The sequence below is a fragment of the Heptranchias perlo genome, chromosome 9 (genome assembly GCF_035084215.1).
Source record: "Heptranchias perlo isolate sHepPer1 chromosome 9, sHepPer1.hap1, whole genome shotgun sequence".
NCBI lineage: Eukaryota > Metazoa > Chordata > Chondrichthyes > Hexanchiformes > Hexanchidae > Heptranchias > Heptranchias perlo.
In genome coordinates this window covers 26489593-26512176 of record NC_090333.1, presented here as the reverse complement: position 1 = coordinate 26512176, position 22584 = coordinate 26489593, and the positions used below count along the sequence as shown (strand labels likewise).

Here is a 22584-nt window from a genome sequence, read left to right as displayed (position 1 = left end):
AACCCTCTTTACATTTATTAACTAGTCATCCTTGCTAACCTTATATTTGGACACATTTTAGTGCTAATTTGTTTTAATAAGAACTCGTACAGCTCTCAGAACAAAAAGACTTTCATCTCACCAGTTTGAGCTAGCTTTCAGTTCAGGTGAAAGAAGTGAAAGGACAATGTTCTGCTTCATTACTTTCACCCAGTCTTTGTAGAGGAAGCTCTTTAAGAGAAGCTTATAATTGCCAGTGAGAAACTCCAGTGATCAGAGAGCAACTGCCATACCTCCCTAAGTTTTCAGTAATGTAATAAAAGATTCTACTTTTGCCACTAGATGCTGTTGCTGGTTCATTTAGTAAATACTCCACCAGGCAATGTTTTTAAAGCATGTTGGAGACATCTAATAGCAGTTAATTGGAAGAGCGCTTAATTAAAAAAGCATTACAGCCCAGAAAATACTACTTGCAATATTAGTGAATGAATGCATACATTAATCTGTTTATTTTAAATGGGTTGATGCATCCACTGAAATAGCAGAGGGATGTCATACAAATGTGCTAATTATTTGTCCACTAATATTGGCAACTGTAGTTTCTAGGCATATATGAATAGAGTGAATTTAACCTAAACATGAACAAAGCAACAGTCAGAAAATGTCATTTGTAGGTTTTACTAATGTTAATTGATTAGAAATGTTAAAGATGGTAAGTGCAGTGGTGTTACATCTTGACATCACTGTGCACTGTGCCTCAGTGTGGTATGTGTGGAGCTGAACTTTAGATTTCCCACATGCAGAATATCTTGGATCTTGGCCATACTGTCACTGGGGTGGGGAACACAGAAATGAGGAGGTGAGCCAATATGGGCTGTGGATGAACTTTCTGGTGACTGATGGCTACCCTTTCAGCCAGACAACAACATGTGGGGATAGGGAAGCCAAACAGATGTGATAAAATCAATTAAAGGAATTTTAATGGGGCAGAATAAGTAGGAAATGCCATTGGCTTAATGTGCATCTACAATTTGGTGATATCATTACCATTTTTTTGTGATATATAAAAGATTGTGAGAACCTTGATTTCAATAAAAGTATTGATTTTAAGCATGATATTAGGGATAGAATTGTTTTTTCTTATGATAATTCACACTGAACTAAAGTTTTGCTCATGAGGCAAATCATAGGATCTTCAATTGAACCTTAAGTGGAAATGGGATTCTACATCATTTAAGTTTGAAATTCTAATCACAGAACCATTAAAAATTGTTTGTAAACAGAAACAGTGTTATTGATCAAAGTGACCTTCGAGGAGAAGATTCTGAATAAAACATTAGTCAGCTGGCTGTTTAACAGCCATATGCACCCCAATGCCACAGTAACCTCTGCTTGTAAAGTGGATTCATTGTGAAACACCAAATTATATGTTTTTAAGTGATCCCATTCAGATCTAAAATGATTACATTTTGTATCAGCAACAGATCACTAATAATTACACTAGCAATTGGCCAAGATGACAACTCTGCCTTTTCCATTCCACCCCCTTCCCTGATCACTGTCTCTGGCTGAACCAGACTGTTTGCAACCTCAGCGTCCTATTTGACCCTGAGCTGACCTTCCAACCCCATATCCTCTCCATCATGAAGACTGTCTACTTACACTTCTGTAACATCGCCCGTCTCCACCCCTGCCTCAGCCCATCTGCTGCTGAAAGCCTCATCCATGCCTTTGTTACCTCCAGACTCGACTATTCTAATGCTCTCCTGGGTAGTCTCCCACCTTCCACCCTCCATAAACTTCAGCTCATCCAAACTCTGCTGCCTGTATTCTAACTCGCACCAAGTCCCATTCACCCATCGCCCCTGTGCTCGCTGACCTACATTGACCCCCAGTCCGCCAATGCCTCAGTTTTAAAATTCTCATCCTTGTGTTCAAATCCCTCCATGGCCTCGCCCCTCCCTATATCTGTAACCTCCTCCAGCCCTACAACCCTTCGAGAACTACGTGTTCCTCCAATTCTGGCCTCTTGTACATCCTTGACTTCCTTTGCCTCACCACTGACAGTTGTGCCTTCAGCTGTCTAGGCCCCAAGCTTTGGAATTGCCTCCCTAAACCTCTCCACCTCTCACTCCTTTAAGATGCTGCTTAAAACCTACCTCTTTGACCAAGCTTTTGTCCTAATGTCTGCTTCTTCGGCTGGGTGTCAATTTTTGTCTGATTGCGCTCCTGTGAAGCACCTTGGGACATGCTACTATTGTTATAGGTGCAATATAAATGCAAGTTGTTGTTAAGTTCAACCAACTTATTTAGACTATATGTAATGTTTACCAGGATGCCCTTACAGCTGAGATTGATGTCTAAATGGGCATTATTAGTAAAGGCGGGCATAGCATACAATAGCCCTTAGCTCCGGGTAACCACAATATTAGCTGGGGCTTCCAAATTTCAGACATTAAAAGTCCAGTTGGCTATCCGTCTTTGCCATGACGATAAATGAATGGTTTGATGTCCACGTGTCGGCATCTGAGGAGATTTTTAGCACTATTTAAATGTGAGACTGTAAAGGTTTTATGTTTTTATCATTTGGAAAGACTGGATATGATCACTCAGAACTTAGGCTACCAGTTCTACTTAACTCTTTGCCATAAACTGTTGTCTAAATATATGCAAGAAACAGCGTGTGTACACTCTGTAAGGAGAGCTGTCGTCTTTGTCGCGCTGAAAGCCAGACAAGACACTGGTACATAACCCTATTGACTGCATGAGGAATTTTCAGGCACGCTCCCTCCCTGGACACTCAACTCCGAAAAACTCTGCTGTTGTGAGGCAGTGTTAGCTGTTAGCGCCAAATTTACGATGCAAAGAGACACTTAAATCTGTTGCACTACAAATTTCCACCGTATATTTTTAAAGATATGTATTGTTATCAAGAACTAAAATGAATTAGGACCAACAGATCCGATCGGCTAGGTGATGTAACTGTTTCATTGCACTACCTGTATTTAGAAATGCGGGAAAGTGTTTTGCAAAATCTATCGTCATGGTAACGCCTCTCTTTTGAAAATGGGATGCTGCTCTTGGGAAGTACTAAGGATACTCTGGATTGTGATATTGATTCTAACACCTGCAATTTTCAAATGTATCTTTGAAGCAGGTGGTTCCTATAATCATCTCTTTCCGGTTTATAAATTCGCTTTTGAATCGGTGTTCGCAACCTGTCCCACGATATTTTTGTTTGAAATGTGTATGTGAAATTGACATGAACCTTTTTTCGCACAACAGCGAAATGCAGACACAATTTATGGTGACCTGGATTATGTTGGTGCTGGTCTCCATGTTTTTCGTTTCAACGAACGAAGGGCTGGGAACTTCAACAGAACCATGTGCTGTAGCAGCGACGGCCCTGTTTCAACAAAGGGGCACAGATTTCTGATAGAGAAATTAAGCAAATTCCTGATAGTTGGCGAAAGCCTGATCAAAGGACATTGCTGAAATGTTCAAAGCCTTGAGTTTCATTGCCAAAATGATGGTCCTCCCTTCTTATTAATGAACAGTTCCGCCGAATTGTGTCAGGAGCTGGACAGATAATTTACAGTCCACGTCCGAATATCTACACGTAATACCACCAGGAAGAAGAGCACTAGTCCAGCCTGCCCATCTAATCAGTGAGATAGTCCACAGAACAATACAGGTGAAGCAATATTAATGAAGGTTAAAACCCATGGCTTTAAACATTCAAACATTACTTGTCAGAACGTTAATGTTTCTGATTAGTAACAGTTTGTGGTTTACTTTGATCGAGAGTATTGGAGACATAATGCTAAGCAACTAAATTTAATTCTGAACTTGATGTCTGAAAACGGTCATAAACTCTGGATTATAAATTGCATCAATCGCCGTTGTATCTCTGCTTGTCGTTCTAGTGGTGTATTGGTTGCGCTCATAATTAGAGGACGTAAAACTGGCACAATTTATATACCAGATTTTATGATAATTAGGAGTCGACCCATAACTACGTATTTTACTTTAGGGCATCTTACTTATCATGTGTGGTCCTGTTTTGCCAATAATTTCAGGAATAAAGTTGCTGAGGAGCTAGGATTCCACATTCCCAATCTCTTCTGCGAGTAGTGCTCCGTTGTCTGCTAAACGCTTCTGTGATCGGTGTGGGAACTGGGTGGAATCAGGGACGGACAGGCTGCACTCGGAAACACGTACACGTGGCCGTCGAGTTCAACCTCGGCTACAGTTTAAAATATATATATTTAATAAGTGACCTGCTTTAATACGGAATCTTAAGAAAGAGTCTCATTGTCCGTGCCCTTTAAAAAAAAGTTGTAAAAGACTGTAAATAACTTTCTTTGCTTGTTTTTTTCGTTGATTATTTTTTGAATAATTTTAGTTAAAATGAGTACCGATTAGTTCATCAGGAGGAGGTGCTTCCAGGAGGAAATGCTTCCCAGTTCAACTGTCTACGTGTTAAATTAATTTACTCATGCTGTTATGTAACTAATTTTCTTCTAACAGGGCGCTTCTTTTGAAACTCTCTCTTTAATAGTTTTGAGAGTTGTTTGAGCACTGCATCTTTAAAAGCTAAATATCAAATTTTTAAAAATGTTACCTGGTCTGTGTACTGATTGGTATTGGGTTATTTTTAAAATGTGGAACTGTACTAATGATATCGTTGCCGGAAGAACAGGTTAATTTTAGCTTTCCTGTGCAAGTAGAGTTATTTGATTCCTCCTACTGATCATAGGAAATAGATAAGCAATTACATTTCTCTTTTATGCACGTGTTTTTAAAGCATCTTTAAAGCTAGCAACATCTAACTAAGCCTAAACTCAATAATATAGTGTATTGTTGGCAAGTCTTCGTTCCAAAGAAGCACGTCGCTTCCTCTTCCTGTTGTCAAGCCAATCATGTCAGTTTGGTAGGCTATCGAGTCCCAAAGAGGCTGCGTGCTGCTTGGCTCGGAGCCGGAGGTTCTCGATGCTCGTGGTTTTGCTGTTGAGGTTGGGCAGGGCGCTCGATGCCTGCAGGATCGGGCTGGACCACACTTGTTGGGCGTGCGACAGCGACTGGTAGTAGGACTGGCAGTGGAGAGAGCTGATGGGGGCCACGTTCATATTCATGCCCAGGTATGGCATGGCCGGCGGGCTACCCATGTCAAAGGAGGAGTAGTGAACGAGGTTGTTGGTGGCTGCCATGTGTTGGCGGAACTGCTCTTGGAGTCGGAACAGGCTTAGAGGAGAAGAGGAGTAGGAGTGGGTTTGCACCACGTTACTCCCGCTGCTGGATGCAGGCGTCCCTGTCGTGTTGATTGGCGAATCTAATAAAAAAAACAATGAAAACAGTGCACATTTAGTAGGGACATAGTCTTTATTTATATGTAAATCATTGAGGATTTTAATTTTTCTGATTGTAGTTAAAATCATAAAATTAAAACTACAGATATATTTTGTCCAACTTCCCAATTTCAGCTGTTGTTGAACAGTAACATACAAATAGTTGAAAAAATAATGCAAGTGCATAATATTTCCCAGACTCCCCATCTTCAAGGCCACAGGCAGTGCGGGAGCACACCATCGCCACAAGGACTGCAATGGTTCAGAGAGGCCCATCCCTACTTTCTCAGGGCAACTAGGAATGGGCAATGAATGCGGCCTGGTCAAGGTGGCCTACATCCTTAGAACAAATGAAAACAAAGACAGGTTCACGTGTTACACCCATATGATCATAACCACCCGTATGGGGATACACGAAGGGTCATTAAATGCAGAAAACTGCACAGACTGACTGTTTTTGGAGAACCTTATATCCTGCATGTGCCGGCCTGTGAAGCCTTCTATTGTACGAATCTTGCTTTCTCTCATCCCTAATCCCTCACAGTAGAGGCGGCGAGCATCTCTCGCGGCATATTAGTTCATAGAGCTGAGGCTTGGGCCCCTTGTCTTCTCTGCAATCCCGCTCTTGGAGAACTGGAGTTTTAACTCCTTGTCTCTTCCCTATAATTAAGACAATATTATCCACCTAGTCATCTGATTGGATTCAAACCCATGCCCCAGATGTGAAAGGACAGTAATGCGTCATGCAATCCTGTATGGGGGGTTCGTTCTTTCATCCCATTGCATTTGCCACTTGACTGTTTAAGAACAATGGTTAGTATGTGTGTGGGAGTGTGGGATGAGGATCGAAATACTGGAGGTTGTGGTGAAATCCAGGTAGGTTCATTAGCATGTGCAGGTACAGTCTTGGTTGTCAGAGAGGATTGTCATTGAGACTTAAATCAAAGTTTGTGTAAGTGAAAGAGGTTTAAGTTGTTCCACTCTCAGGTCCGCGGTGATATGCAATTAATTCAAGCACTGCTCTGGTAAACACACCTGGTGACCACAAAAATCACATCAGCTTGTAGTCAAACAAAGAGCTTATCATCACTGACAGCCCCTGGTTTCATTCGTCTGCATTTGAAACCCGACGAGCTGTCAGAAAACTAATCACTAGAAATATAATCTTTATCTGATCAAAACCAATGTGACACCGACGCCAGGAGATTTGAATGGAAAATCCCATCCAAACTTTTCTCACCCCTCCACTTCATTAGGAGGGATTTTAAACCATTAAAGTGCCAAGCTTTTCAAATCATGGGCCACGAGAGACTAACAGAGGTTGTCGGTTGGAAACGCAGAGCACAGATTACAAGGGAAGCAAAACTAAACGGAGTCAGGCCAATGCAGGACTTTCAGTCATCAATCCAAAATATTTTTCTTCTGGGATACCAATGCACATAAATCTGTTTGTGTTCAATCATGAGTCCGGACATCGATTTCACTAGACAGGCAAACAACAATTCCATGGTGGTAACCTGGTTTACATGTTCAAACTTGTATATTTTTAATATTTTTGTTAATTTTCGTTGTCATTGTTCTTTATTCTATCTCTTATGTACTCTAATCTACACTAACTGAAATAAATTGTTATTACCCTTCCCTTCCCCGCACATTCTACTTACATCAAGAAATGTACTTTTTCTGCTTTCTAATCATTGCTTAACTTCCACACAATGGGCAAGCTAGCCTACAGTGTACCTGTTTTATAGGAGGAAATATATTTTTTTTGCACAAGACTTGTATGTAGCCTGTTCGGGAGACTACGCCATCTATAGGGGACACACACCCTATACATATTTTGTTCGGTAGACATACACGACATTCGGTACACGTTGATGTAATAGTGAACCATTAATTTAATGACTAAAAAGAGGTTTGTTGGAATTCACTCTAGAGTGATAAATAAACCTAGGACTGGAATCTGATTGATTTCGATTGACAAGTAGTCCTAGCTTCTGGAAACCAGATGATTTTGAATCATAGACAACCTTGGGACTGGAGCCCGAGTAGACTTGAGTGACAGACACCAGCTATTGGGTTTTGGACAGGCAGCCGTGGGAGTGGAATCTGGATGAATTCCAGTGTCAGACAACAACGGGTTTCGAATCCTAGTGGCTTCAAACGACAAGTGGTTTTGGGACTGGAATTTAGGTAACTTTGAATGAAAGAGTTCTGGAACCTTAACCCAAGTGTGTTGGAATGGCATATCACTTTTGAACAGACTGGCTCAAACCTGGATCCCTCGAGAATTTGATTGAAAGATAGCCCTTCTCTGGATTCTGGGCAGGTCGAAGTAACAAGCTGGCCCTGGACTGGAATCCAAGTGAATCTGAGAGCAAGTGGACCTGGGATTGCAGTTTAGGTGACTTTGATTGACAGGCAGCAATTGGACTGCGATGTGGCAGTTAACTCTTTCTCCACTTGCTGAGCTTCTCCAGCATTTTCTGTTTTTATTTCTGATTTCTAGCATCCGCAGTATTTTGCTTTTGATTTAATTTCAAATGGAATCAATTTAGAATTCTCCAAATCCAAATACTTCAAACCAAATCAAATTTCATATTTTTGAGATCTAAAGAGAATCAAATGTGAAACTTTGATTTGCAAGTGATCTGAACCATTCAATTTGCAACTGATTTAGAGACTTTAAATCTAAAATCCCAATACATATGTAAAAGCATAGAAGTATCCCGCTCCTAATTTCCCCCGATCCTTAAATGTGAACAGAAAGCTCATGATTACCTGATTTGGGGCTGCCCCGTTTACAGGTCGCTGGCTTGCTCTCAGGGCTGCAGTTCTTATCCTGCTTTAATTCCTCTGTCGGTGATTTAAACTCTCGCTCCCTGTCCATCTGCTCCTCTGCTGATGATTCACTGTCTGACTGCTCGGCCGAGGTGACATTTAACTCGATGTTAATCGGCTCGCCGCTAGCACTGTGTGGCTCGCTGACTTCTGAACAGCTCTGGGTTTCTGTGGCTGGTTTTTCCGATTTTGTTTCGTCTTGGCTCATTTCGGCCTCTTTTTGTTTCTGGAGCTGCTCTTTTTGCAGACTGCGTTGTTTCTTTCGAAATTTGGCGCGTCTGTTTTTAAACCACACCTAAATATTCAACAAATGGCAATAGTTAATTAACAACTCAGCTCCACCCATTGAAGGTAATGGTGGAAGTTGACTCTGGACGAGCGAGGTGGCAGGAGGAATGTCAGCTCATGATGGTTGAAAGTAATCCCATGAAAAAGTGGTACAACACTGGCTTCATTACAACACTGGCTTCATCACACCACACCAGAGGCACAGCCGTTTGTAGGGATCAGTAATTAGAGAGATTGTGGGTAAATAACTGGACATATATAATATTTAAAAACTAGATAGATAATAAAATTTGAGAAATTGTAGTTAGTTATCCAGGCATCCAATGAGCCAGGGACATTACGATAAATGAGGGATGGGGGAGGCAAAGGAGAGGATATCCTGTACCTGCACTCTAGCTTCAGGCAGGTTGGTGCACATGGCCAACCTTTCCCTCATCACTACATCCGGATAGTGGGTTTTCTGGAATGTCTTCTCCAGCGCCTCCAGCTGCTGGGCAGTGAAGGCTGTCCGACTCCGACGTTGCTTACGGTGCTGGGAGCCGTACCTTGCCTCGAGGATAATATCTTGAAATGCACAGCCGTTGGAAAAGAAAAACACATCTAGTTTAATTATTGGGAAAGGCCTAACTTTCACAAACTTTTCTAAATCATTTGGCTTGTAATTGTGTCGCCTTTCTTCAGTATCCAACCAAGCTCATAACATGCAACTTCTTCCCAGAGATGTACAAAAGCTGCCCTGCAGTTGATTTGCTCTCAATTTTTCCCTTTCATCTTGTTGGGGTCTCATTTTCGTGCAGCACCTTCTTTAAAACTGACCGACCTCCTACAGTGACTTACAAACATTCAGTCCATGTTAATGATGGTGTTGAGTTGTTATGGGATTGTTATGCTAGAAGGAATGAGCTTGGATTTTTTTCAGTGAGAATTGATTATTCTCTGAGGTTTTAAAACCAATGACCGAGTTGGGTAAAGGATCAGTAGTAGAAGATGCTTCTGTGGGGCATCCAAATCACTAAAACAACGACTTCGGCAATAATATCATAACAAATTATATATGGTGTTCGAGGAAATTTAACTAACTCTGAGGATGAAACTCTTCATTTTTGTAAGTGGTTTGTTGGTGCGTCACATTGACGCTTTCTTCTCCTATTGAAAATGGCTGGAGTGAGAATGTCCATGTAGTGGTCACTCTGCTTTGGGGGTGAGAAACATGTTTCTTGTACATTTCTCAGGCCTCTCTGCTTCATTGTTATTCAATGGAATGCATAGCAAAGCATATCTTGTCAAATGTGGAACTAGCATAAGAGTTTCAAGTGACTGAGCTGGGGAAAGGCAAATATCTTTGCCTTCCAGGATGATCTAAATGAGGTGAAAGACCAGTTAATTATTTTTTTTGTGGTGATTTTGGTGAGGGAGGAACGTTGACCGGGACACAGGAAGAAATTCCTGCTCTTTTTCGAATAATGTCATGGGTTGTTTACCGTCCACCAGAACAGGCAGCTGGGATCCTGATCTAATAAATTCATAATAGAGTTTATAGGCAGTCTCAGTGTCTGGAACAATCAGGAACAACCACCTTCAAATCTCTATTGCATGGCTTCAGTGTTGGTTCCTGTGGCATGGTTGCTCTGTAGGGAACACTACACATCTGCTGCTGTGGGAGCTCTCAGTATGGCTTTTCAAATTTTATTGAAACTAAATAGATCATCCTGTAAGGCAAAGATAATCCTAGGCTCCTTTCCTCTACCACCCTGAGCCCCCATTTCCTGCCCCCTTCATGTTCACCTCTAACAACGTGCAAGGAGCTAATGGATTTTTTTGTTATCTTGATAGAGACCATTGATTCAACTGCTTCTGCTGCTTCCCTAATTTTCTTTGCCGACTAAGCCAAAACTCTCCCCAGTCCCACCTCCACTTCAGCCCTGAACCAATATCTCTCTCTCTCTTTCTCTCTCTCTCTCTCTCTCTCTCTATCTATCTATCTATCTATATATATATATATATATATAACTCCAGTTTCTCCCCACCTCCTCCCTGCCCTGTCCAAACACATTTACCACCTGCTCCCTTAATGTAATTCCCACTAAACTCCTGACCAACCACCTTCCCTTCCTAGCTGACATTGTAAATTGCTCTCTCTCTTCAGGCATTGTATCCTCCTCTTCAAAACTGCCTTCATCACTCTACTCTGTCAAAAACCCCACCCTTGACACCTTTGTCTTCTCTAACTATCAATTCATTTCCAATCTCCTTTTAAAGTCATTGACCATGTTGTCACCTCCCAGATCAGTGTCCACCTCTTCCACAAATCCCTGTTTGAATTACCCTCATAGTTTCCACTCCTTCCACAGCACTGAAATGAGCCTAACCAAATTGAAGAATTACATTTTCTGTGACCTCTCAGCAGCTTTCAGCAAGATTGACCACAGCATCCCCCTTTAATGCCTCTTCTCTGTTATCCAGCTCAGTGAGATTGCCCTTGCTTGGTTTCACTCTTACCCATCTGATTATAGCCAGAGCTGGTCCGCCAATGGCTTCTCTTCCAGCCCCCGCCTCTGGAGTTGCACCAGGACACATCTTTGGCCCCCTCTTCTTCCTCCTTTATTCCCGTTGGCAACATCATCCACAAACATGAGGTCAGCTTCCACCTGTATGCTGATGACATCCAGCTCTATCTGTCCACTGCCTTTCTCCTGTACTGCCTCTGTATTGTCTAACTGTCCAATATCCAGTCTTGGATGAGTTGTTTATTCATCGAGTCCTCATCTTCAACCCCACCACAAACACCATACCCCTGTCACCGACTCCAACCTATGTCAGTCTGAACCAGACTGTTCACAATCTTGTGACCTGTTCAAGCTGAGCAGAGCTTCCAACTCCATATCCTCTCCATTACAAAGATAACCGACTTCCACTTCCATAACATCACCTGCCTCCACCCCTACCTCAGTCCATCTGGTAATGAAACCCTGCTTTTGTCATCTCCAAACTTGAAGTCAATGAAAGAAAAACTGGGCAGGGTGTACAATGGGCAGCTAATCCTCTACTCCCCATTTTCCACCAGCTCTGAAAATTAAAATCAGCCCTATTGTTTCACAATATAGCTCTCTCAACTCAAACAGCAATTCACAAGATCACAAGGTAATTATGGATGAGCAAGGCCATTCGGCCTATCTTAGTTCATCACCCAGAAAGATCCTAAAGTCCCCCTATTTCACCATCCAATTGTTTCTTAACTGATTCCAGGGATTTTGCCTCCACTTCTTATCCTGGAAGTCTATTCTATACTTTGATCACCCTTTGTGCAAAGAATGATTTCCTGATATCAGTCCTAAATTTACCTTTTACTGTTTTGAATCTATGTCCTTTTGTCCTATTGTCATTAGTTAACTTAAAGTAATATTCTAGGTTTACCTTTTCTATTATGAACATACAAAATTGACAGATAGGAAAAGACCAGCTGGTTCATCAAGACTGTTCCACACAGTCATGTTGCAACTGATCAAATGAACCCCAATGCACCCCACCCACAAGCAGCCACATATTCTCCTGGGAGAAGCAAAAGAAAACATCAAAATTCCTAGGCCAATTAAGAGGGGAAAAAAATCTGGGAAATTCTTCTCTGGCCCTCAGAGGCAATCAGAACGAGCTCCAGGAGACCACAGTGACCATGAGGATCACCCACCACCACACCTACCCTTTGTATAGTGAGCAGTCAGCCACAGCCAGGAACACGTCCAGCTCCCTTTTGAATGCTTGCAGTGAATCCACACTCATTGCATGAGCTGACAATTTGTTCGAAAGGTCAATAACCCTCAGCAAAAGGAAAAACTTCCTGACATCTAACCTAGTTCTATGCTTACATAACTTATTTGCATGTCCCCCGGTTCTTCCTAATCTTTCTAATTCAAATAATCTATCCACATGGACACAATCTAGTCCCTTCATTATTTTAAAGACCCCAATCAAATCTCTTCCAAATCTAAGCTTTTCTTAGGTTCAGAAAGCTGGGTCGTTTTATCCTATCATGGTAACGAAGGGCTTTTGTCCTAATAACTCCTTCTTTGGCTTGGTGTCAATTTTTGTCTGATTACGCTCCTATGAAGCGCTTTGGGACATTTTCCAACGTTAAAGGCACTATATAAATGCAAGTTATTGCTGTTGTCTTAAGCTAGGTATCAATCTCGTGGCTGTCCTCTGAACCCTTTTCAGGGCCTTTATATCACTCACCATGTGATGGGACCAAGACTGGACACTATTCTAGATGAGGTCTCTTATACTAGGCAGTATAGTGCTTTTTGTTTTATATTGGGTCACCCTAGCACTATATCTACATACCCTATTTGCCTTGCGGCACTGGTCGTGAACCTGTGGAGATTCATGTACCATAACACGTAGGTCTATTTCCCGCTCAACAGACTTTAACTCAGAACTCTGTATCAGAACATAAGAAATAGGAGCAGGAGTAGGCCATTCTGCCCCTCGAGCCTGCTCCGCCATTCAATAAGACCATGGCTGATCTTCAACCTCAACTCCACGTTCCTGCCTGATCCCCATTTCACTTGATTCCCTTCGAGTCCAAAAATCTATCCATTTCAATCTTGAATATATTCAACAACAAAGCATCCACAGCCCTCAGGGGTAGAGAATTACAAAGATTCACAACCATCTGAGTGAAGAAATTCTTCCTCATCTCAGTCCTAAATGTCCAACCCCTTATCCTAAGACGATGACCCCCTAGTTCTAGACTCTCCAGCCAGGGGAAACAGCCTCACCTGTCAAGCCCTCTCAGAATCTTATATGATTTAATGAGATCACCTCTCATTCTTCTAAACTCCAGAGAGTATAGGCCCATTCAACTCAATCTCTCCTCATAGGACAACCCTCTCATCCCAGGAATCAATCTAATGAACCTTTGTTGCATAGTCTCTAAGGCAGGTATATCTTTCCTTAGGTAAGGAGACCAAAACTGAACACAGTACTCCAGCTGTGGTCTCACCAAAGCCCTGTACAATTGTAGCAAGACTTCCTTACTCTTGTACTCCAACCTCCTTGCAATAAAGGCCAACATACTATTTGCCTTCCTAATTGCTTTTGGTACCTGCATGTTAACTTTCTGTATTTTATGTACAAGGACACCCAAATCCCTCTGTACACCAACATTTAATAGTTTCTCACCATTTCAAAAATATTGTGTTTTTCTATTCTTCTTTCCTAAGTGAATATCCTCACATTTCCCCACATTATACTCCATCTGCCACCTTCTTGCCTACTCACTTAACCTGTCTATATTCCTTTGCAGACTCTTTCTGGCCTCCTCACAGCTTACTTTCCCACCTAGCTTGGTATCGTCAGGAAACTTGGATACATTATACTCGGTCCCTTCATCTAAATCATTAATATAGATTGTAAATAGCTGAGGCCCAAGCACTGATCCCTACGATATCCCACTAGTTACAGCCTGCCAAGCTGAGAATGACCTGTTTATTCCTACTCTCTGTTTTCTGTCTGTTAGCCAATCCTCTGTCCATGCTAATATATTACCCCCCAAGCCCATGAGCCCTTATCTTGTGCAACAATCTTTTGTGTGGCAACTTATTGAAGCCTTTTAAAAATCCAAATATATTACATCTACTGGTTCCCCTTTATCTACCTTGCTAGTTACGTCCTCAAAAAACTCCAGTAGATTTGTCAAACATGATTTCATTTTCATAAAACCATGTTGACTCTGCCTAATCATATTATGCTTTGCTAAGTGCCCTGTTACCACTTCCTTAATAATAGATTCCAGCATTTTCCCAACTATTGATGTCAGGTTAACTGGCCTGTAGTTCCCTGTTTTCTCCCTCTCTCCTTTCTTGAATAGCAGTTTTACGTTTGCTACCTCCCAACCCACTGGGACCATTCTAGAATCTAGGGAATTTTGGAAGATGACAACCAATGCATCCACTATCTCTGCAGCCACCTCTTTTAGAACTTTAGGATGTATGCCATCAGGTCCAGGGGATTTGTTGGCTTTTAGTCCCATATATTTCAACAGTACTTTTTCTTTACTATTATTAACTACTTTAAGTTCCTCACTCTCATTAAACCCTTGGTTCCCCATTATTCCTGGTATTTTTTTGTGTCTTCTACTGTGAAGACAGATACAAAATATTTGTTTAACGTCTCTGCCATTTCTTTATTCCCCATTATAATTTCTCCTGTCTCAGCCTCTAAGGGACCCATGTTTGCTTTCACTACTCTCTTCCTTTTTACATACTTGTAGAAGCTCTTACAATCTGTTTCTTTATTTCTTGCTAGTTTACTCTCATATTCTTTTTGCCCTTTTTATCAATTTTTTGGTCATCCTTTGCTGGTTTCAAAAACTCTCCCAATTCTTACGTTTACTACTCTTGGCAACATTATAAACCTCTTCTTTTAATCTAATATTATCCTTAACTTCTTTAGTTAGCCATGGATGGATCACTTTTCCCGTGGGGTTGTCATTCCTCAATGGAATGTATATTTGTTGAGAGTTATGAAATATTTCTTTAAATGTTTGCCATTGCTTATCTACCATCATATCTTTTAATCTAATTTCCCAATCAACCTTAGCCAACTCGTCCCTTGTACCTATATAAATGGCTTTGTTTAAGTTTAAGACTCTATTTTTTGACTTAAGTACATCACTCTCAGAATTTCATATTGAGTTCATCATATTATGATCACTCTTCCCCAGAGGATCCCTTACTATGAGATTACTAATTAACCCTGTCTCATTATACAAGATAAGATCTAAAATGTCCAGCTCACTGGTTGGTTCCACAACCTACTGTTCTAGGAAACTATCTTGAATGCATTCCAATGCAACTCGTACTCCAAACTACTTTTGCCAATTTGATTTGCCCAGTCTATATGAAGATTAAAGTCCCCCACAATTATTGCAATACCTACAAGCTCCTCATGTCTTGATTAATACTCTATCCAACCATATAATGACTGTTAGGGGGCCTATAAAATATTCCCACCAATGTTTTCTGCCCCTTGTTATTTCTTATCTCCATCCATACTGATTCTATTTCCTGATCTTCCAGGCCAAGATCCTTTCTCACTACTATCTTTATGTCATCCTTTATTATCAGGGCTGCACCCCCTCCTTTTCCATTTTGTCTATCTTTTCGAAAAGTCAAGTACTCTAGAATATTTAGTTCCCAACCTGGTCACCTTGCAACCATGCCTCAGTAATGGCTCCTAGATCAAACCCATTTATCTCTATTTGTGCCATTAATTTGTCTATCTTGTAACAAATGCTTTGTGCATTGAGATAAAGTGCCTTTAATTTTAACTTTTTACTAATTTTCCCTGATTTGACCTTGTTCACTGATGCACTATTACTGTTAAACTCTCTGTCCCTTCCTGCTTATCTTTACCCAATTCGCTACACTGCTCTACGGCCTTGACTTTACTCTTTAGATTTTTTAATTTACCCTCACCTGAACCCTGCCTCCTGCTTTTTAGTTTAAAGTGCTATCTACCGCCCTAGTTATTCGATTCACCAGGACACTGGTCCCAGCCCAATTTAAGTGGAGCCCGTCCCAACAGAACAGCTCCCTGTTTTCCCAGTACTGGTGCAGTGCCCCATGAATTGAAACCCCTGTTTCTGAGAACAATCTTTGAGCCATGCATTTACTCTCTGATCTGTTTGACCCTATGCCAATTTGCGCATGGCTGAGGGAGTAATCCAAAGATTATTACCTTTGAGGTTCTGCTTATTCATTTGGACCCTAACTCCTCAAACTCCCTCAGCAGATACTCGTTCCTCGTTCGACCTATGTCGTTGGTTCCTACGTGGACCACGACCACCTCATACTCCAATTTCTTCTTCAGCCGTGAGGAGATGTCCGTAACCCTGGCACCGGACAGACAACACGGCCTTCGGGACTCCCGGTCATGGCTGCAGAGAACAGTGTCTATCCTCCTGACTATACTCTCCCCTACCACTACCACATTCCTTTTTACTCCCGCCACTTGAATGGCCTCCTGTACCACGGTGTCATGGTCAAATTGTCCAAATTGCCCCATAATACATATGTTTGGCATTATCCCTCCCATTGTAAATAACACTACATTCATTCTATATTCAATGACATCAGCCAGACACAGGCCCATTTCCCCCATCACATGTAGATCTGATTTTAGTCATTTTTTCTTATCCAACATTCTAATACTTTCTCAAATCTTTGTATCATTTATGAACATGGTGGCAGTTCCCCCAGTGCCCCCATGAAATCATTAATAAAGATTGTGAAGAGCAATGGGCCTAACACCAATTACTGCAGGACTTCACGAGTAACCAGGTCTCCAAGCAGAACCACTACCATTAAGAACAACCTTCTGCCTATGAGAATGCAACCAATTCCTTATCCAACCCAAGATCCACTCGCCAATCCCACAGGACTTTATCATTTAGTAACCTGTTATGTAGCACCTTGTCAAAAGCTTTTTGCAAATCCAAGTATATGATATCAACCAGGCTATCTTCATCCTCCAATCTAGTGACCTCCCCAAAAAAAATTCAACCACTTGGGTAAGTCGTGATCTCCTTTTCCAGAAGCCATGTTGAGAGTCTCTAATATTCCCTTTTCTTTGCAGGTGGTCATACAGAGTGGGGGTAAAATTCAACTTCAGTTGGGGCACAAAGTGGATCACCTGCTTATTATACACCCCATCCAAGTTTCCTTTTCGTTGACTTAAATAGAAAGAAAAATAAGGCAGGGTATATAGTAGGCAGATGATTCGCTACTGCTCCTTTTGTGCCCCGCTAAAGTTGAATTTTACCCCCCGTATCTCTAATGATCCCTTATTACAATTTGCCTATAACTGAAGTCACGCTAATGGGCCTATAATTTCCCAGTTCTTGTTGGCTTTTTTGAATACTGGGATAACATGAGCCTCCTTCCAGTCCATGTCAACAATCTCTGACCCTAGCGTTCTGTTAAATATAAAAGCAAGGGGCTTACTGAGCACAGCTCCCATTTCTTTGAGAATCCTTGGATGAATGCTATTAGGACCAGCAGCCCAGTCTGCTTTGAGACCTCTTTTTCTACTCAAGGCTATATCTACATCCACTTTGACATGTTCAACTTTTGAGTTGACTGTACACTGCATTATTGGAGAATCATGTACTGGAGTGAAGACTATTGCAAAGTAGTCATTTAAAACCTCTGCCATATCCTGGAAGATCACCTTAATCTGTCCTGAGAAATCCTTCAATGCTTTATGCATTCTTTAATGGCCTTCGGATTTCTAGTATAGCTGTAAGAGATTTCACTATTGCTACCACACTTATCCATTATCTTCTTCTCCAATGACCTCTTGGCTGCTCTGATAGCAGCTTTCATTGCCTTTAGCCAAGCTTGATACCTATCTCTCTTCTTTTGAGAGTTATTTTCTTTTAGCCTGGAGAAGTATTTTTGCTTAAGTCTGATTTGTCCTTGCATATGGCCAGTGGGCCAATTTGGCTTTGTTTTACCATGTGCTTTTCTTTGACCCTAGAGATATACATGGCTTCCTTTTGCATTAGGGTAGTTTAAAAGGTATTCCATTTCTCTTCTATGTTAGTAATATCCCCAATTCGTTGGGTTGCCCAATTCCCTTAACTATCTTAGATATCTCTATAGAATCATCTCTCAGATGCCTCCTTTCCAGCTCAATTTCCCCCAGTCTTGCTTCATAACTCAGACCTTTGACAGTAAACATCAGCCTTATGCCTCTTCTCTGAACTGCCTTCAGTGCTTTAATATCTCCTTTGTATCCTGCCACCAATAACTGGACTAGTACTCAAGGTACAGTCTGACGAGAGCATTACATGGCTTTGTCATGACTTCCTGTGACTTGTATTCTACTGCTTTGGCTATTTTCTATGTTCAACATTCTGTTGGTTTTGTTGATTGCTGTTCTGCATTCGTTGAGCGTATTGTGTTTACTAAGACTCCTAGGTTTCTTTTGGCTTTGTCTTTAGCTCTTTAAGCACATTGCTTATTATTTCTTCCTATGTGCAGTACTTTATATTCATCTGCACTAAATTTGATTTGCTATTTTTCTGCCACTTACATACTGTATCCAACTCATTCTATAATTTCTGAGCTGCCTCCTCTGATACTACTGCCGCTCTTAGTTTGTTATCATTTACAAATTTGATCACTTTGTATTGAGATTCTGAATCCAGCATAAGTGTATTTAGAAAAAGAGGAAATAAAAGCTCAATTCTACTGCACAATGAAAACTGACATAAGTATCTTACCAGCCAGCCTCTCAGCCAGAGTCAGTGCATGGACAGATGGTCTATAATCAGGAGCGTGCTGAGCCTGTTGTGCTGCCTGCTGGTGGAGATTATACATTGCACTCAGAGAGTTCATGGCATGAAGGGAGTAACCATTGACCCCATAGTGCTGCATGGCTGCCGATCTCTGGGAGAAACAGCAAACATACAAAGATATCAATGAATGGTTAGAACTTCAGACTCAGTGCATTAAATACAGTTGACCACCTATGTAACATTATTGCTTGGTCTGCATGCAATAGCATCCATGGATAGGATGGGGTTCTCAAGGTGGCTTTGTAAAGATACCTTTTGCTGGCAATCTAAAATTCAAACAATTAGATATTTGCTAATGACTATTAAATTGGATCAATCTGCAAACAAAACTTGCCAAGTCAGAGGACTTGTAATTCACGTCACCCATGCTGGGTTCCACTTTTACTGTATGACTATAACGATACGTTAATATATTCTACTCAGAGTCCTTAACCACAATTCGGATAATGGGCTAAGAAGTGAATTTCTCAGTATTACAAGGTATAGGACCTCAATCTGATGAAAAATAAAGAAGTCTTCGGGTGAATAAGTTTTTATCTTTGGCCGTGATAGGGATAGGGATAGGGATGGCTGGTTTGGATCAAACAGCACCTAAAATGGGAATAAAGATCTGTTCTTTCTCTCTCACCCAATAGCAAGTAAGGCAAATGGTAGCTTAATCTGGATGCTGCAATCAACAAAATGACTTAAATTCAAAGAAGCGGTAACATTATATGTACAAAGCTAGCATGCAACAAAATATTAACCAGTTGAAAACACCCTAGTTTTTTGATAATAAATTTGGAACATTCATTTCATACTTTATTCTTAATTGCTTAATGTTTTCTTTTAAAATATTTTTCTGTTCATCGAGATATAGATTGCTGGTACGGGGATTGGAACAATGTTTCCGTTTTTGCATTTCTTAAATCGGCATAAAATGCTTCCAGGTCAGAGACAGCATGAGGCAGATGCAGAGTAAACTACCCTCTAAACTGCTCCAATAATGTACATTGACGCCCCCTCTCCTTTGCTCAAACAGTGTTTCATTTCATTTCTCACAAGATCCAGTCTTATAATCTCTCTGTGTCAGATATGGTGCTGATTTGCACTGAATTGTGGGCAGGTTTGACCTGATGGCTCACACCCACTGGAAACTGATGTGAGACTGCTATAAGGTCATTTTACTTACAAGCCTTATAATTATTAAGGAGAGGAGAATTTCAACTGATTAGTCTGGCCTACTTTCTAGCTCAAGGTCCAGGGGTGAATTTACCAGCCAGTTCTTTATCAAACTTGATACTGGTATATAATTCTATGATACCCATTTTTTTGTAATTTGCATCAACTTTATGCAACCCACTTCACATTGAATTTCAGGGAAAGGGTGGAGTTATCCACCATGCTCTTAATCATTATAGGCTTTTCTGGATCCTCAATGTAATGGTTAAAATAAGAGATCCATCTGGAACAGGAATAACAGACTATTTTGTCTTCATGGGCTACCTACGTGTGAAATATAGAGCCTCAGGGGTCATTTATAAAGTTTAAATCCAAGTTCCCATTAAGTTGCTGATAATAACAGATCTTGAGTGCTAATAACAGCCCTTTCCAAATTCCAAACTGGACAACCCCAAGAATAATAAATATAACCACATATAGGACTGATTTGCATGGGCTCTGTGGGCTAGATTGCCAGAGTTAAGGGACTGCATGTGGCCCACTGGCTGTAATTTGGACACCCCTGCTGTAGAAAGTGCACCTTTACTATGATAGGTGCCTAATTCAGAAACAATCTTCTCACAACAATTTGGATTTCCGGTTAGTCTGACAAGAGACCAAACAAATCTGTCCCACTGATGTCTATGAATAGCTTACCCACAGGCTCTACTGATCCTGAAAGCAGAGTAAGGTGTTTCCATTCTTGCAGAGGTCCCTTGCTTGTTACAGTCCTTGTAGGTCACACCATCAATAATGTAGCTGACTGGTGTCTGGTCATGTTGGGACATTACATTGAAATGAAATGCTCTACTGACTGACTAATCTCAGATTTTTCCAAACTATTATGAAACTAGTCTCTCTGCTAACATTGATTACTTGCCTTGACTTGCCACATATTGCTCAGATGTTGTATATTTATAATACTTCCCGGTGGCGTACAGTCCTTTCTCTCTACCAGATTTTATTCTTTTGTGTATTGCACTGCAATAATTTCATGATGCCCTGTTAAAGTCAGTGATATCACAAATATGTACAGTGGGCTCTGGGCAGTGTTCCCCAGCTATTATATCAGAACAAAAAGCCATAATGTTAGGGGAAGGGTGAAGTAGGGGTAAATCCTGCACAAAATATGAAAGCTCAAAGGTGACTTTTGACCCTCGGTTTTAAAATTTTAAGTCATAAGAACAATGAAGTGACACAAAGAAAACTGTCAATGCAAAGATGGTTCTCTTCATAACATTTAGAGTTAAATAATAATTCAAATAAATACTTTTGGTTTTAATAACAATAGTTCTAAAGACAACAGGTTTTTCGGTTTGTTAAACAGAACCTTCACTGGTTAAAAGCTTATTTAAATAATCTGCACATTGCTTTTGATTCCACTATGTATCTTGCACTGCACAGGCTATTTAAGTGAGTTCCCAGCTAAAGAACATCACAAACTCATGAAAGGCTTTCTGTTAAAAGGCTGACACCGTGAAAAATCTTTTCTTTAAATAAAGGTCTAGTTGTAAAGTGACCTGAAACTGATTTCAAGAAAGATCAGTTATTCCTCAGCATCTTAAGACACATATAGGAACCTAAAGTTAACTGTGAAACAGAGGCAATGAGAACCAGTTTAGCAGGGCAGAGGCTCAAGTCTGACCTGCATGGGTGTTTGCGCCACTGCTAAATTGGCTGGGGCCTTTTATTAGGCGGCCCTTGTGGCTGCCTGAATTAAGCACAGGCTTCATTTAAATATCTCAATGAGCGCTGGCACCTGGGCTTGTTTCCAACCCGAGAGCCTAAATTTGTTTAGACTGGTCGGAGCCTGCACTTCGAAAGCTCCAACCTGTATTTCCGGGCCTTGAGCTGCCTAACCAATCTTTAAAGGGACCGCTGGAGGCTGCTCAAAAAAAGTCACCAAAACCTCCTGAAATGTTCTTTTTGTGGAGTCGGAAGGAGCAGGAGTGCTCCTCCTGGCTTCACAAAACAATTGTAGGCCACTGCTGGCACACCTTCGCCCCCTGCTGATTACCTCTCCCCATCCCCCAGAGACTTTTCTGTGGGCTTCTGCACTGGCCAATTGGTTAGGCCCCAAGAAGCAAGCTGCGTCAGAGCGCTTGTTTGGTGCCCGCAGCTCGCCTGAATTATGATGATGAGGCAAGGATGAATTTAGGACAGTCCTTGGTCCCCTCCATTCTGGCATGCCGTCATTATGCGCTGCTGGAATTGAATTTAAGCCCCGTAGAATAACTGACAGGAGAGCCTGAAACATTCCTTTAAAGATCAAGGAAAGCTTTAGAAAATGCTTCCAGTATAAAATGCTCCCCACATGTATAATTTATGGACTAAAATAAGAAGATACCTGTGTAGGATCCAGCCAGTGTTAACTTTTCCCAGCTCTAGATAGGCACTCAGACAAAATGCCAATCTGTAGGTAAATGAATGGAGCCATTCTGGGACACAAATAAGTCAAAACAGGGAAAAATCGTGCACAAAATGACATGTACCACCAGTGTAAATGGAGGCATAAAATGATGATCACACTGCAGAAAAGATCAATATTTTGAAATTACCTCTAACAAA

The 22584-nt window shown here is 41.1% G+C and overlaps 1 protein-coding gene across 2 annotated transcripts; it reads right to left on the bottom strand.

The window, feature by feature from the left end:
• Nucleotides 1–4904: 4904 nt before the first annotated feature.
• On the bottom strand, nt 4905–18904 carry LOC137324981 (diencephalon/mesencephalon homeobox protein 1-like). 2 transcript variants are annotated; one of them, XM_067989678.1, is made up of 4 exons: nt 18742–18904; nt 8842–9020; nt 8109–8463; nt 4905–5311 (listed from the first exon to the last, which is right to left on the bottom strand). In XM_067989678.1, exons 1-4 carry the CDS (start codon nt 18893–18895, stop codon nt 4905–4907), a joined length of 1095 nt encoding a protein of 364 aa, XP_067845779.1. In that variant the 5' UTR covers nt 18896–18904. The 2 variants fall into 2 exon arrangements, with proteins under 2 accessions (XP_067845779.1, XP_067845778.1); XM_067989677.1 differs by having other exon boundaries at nt 8842–9056; nt 18742–18895.
• Between the last annotated feature and the right edge of the window lie 3680 nt (nt 18905–22584).

Coding starts and splice junctions, on each gene's coding strand:
- LOC137324981 (XM_067989677.1), bottom strand. CDS start 18,895: ATGCAGCACTATGGGGTCAATGGTTACTCCCTTCATGCCATGAACTCT. Junction 9,057..18,741: donor TCTGGCTGAGAGGCTGGCTG/GTAAGATACTTA, acceptor TAATTAAACTAG/ATGTGTTTTTCTTTTCCAAC. Junction 5,312..8,108: donor ACGGGGCAGCCCCAAATCAG/GTAATCATGAGC, acceptor TTTTTTTATTAG/ATTCGCCAATCAACACGACA.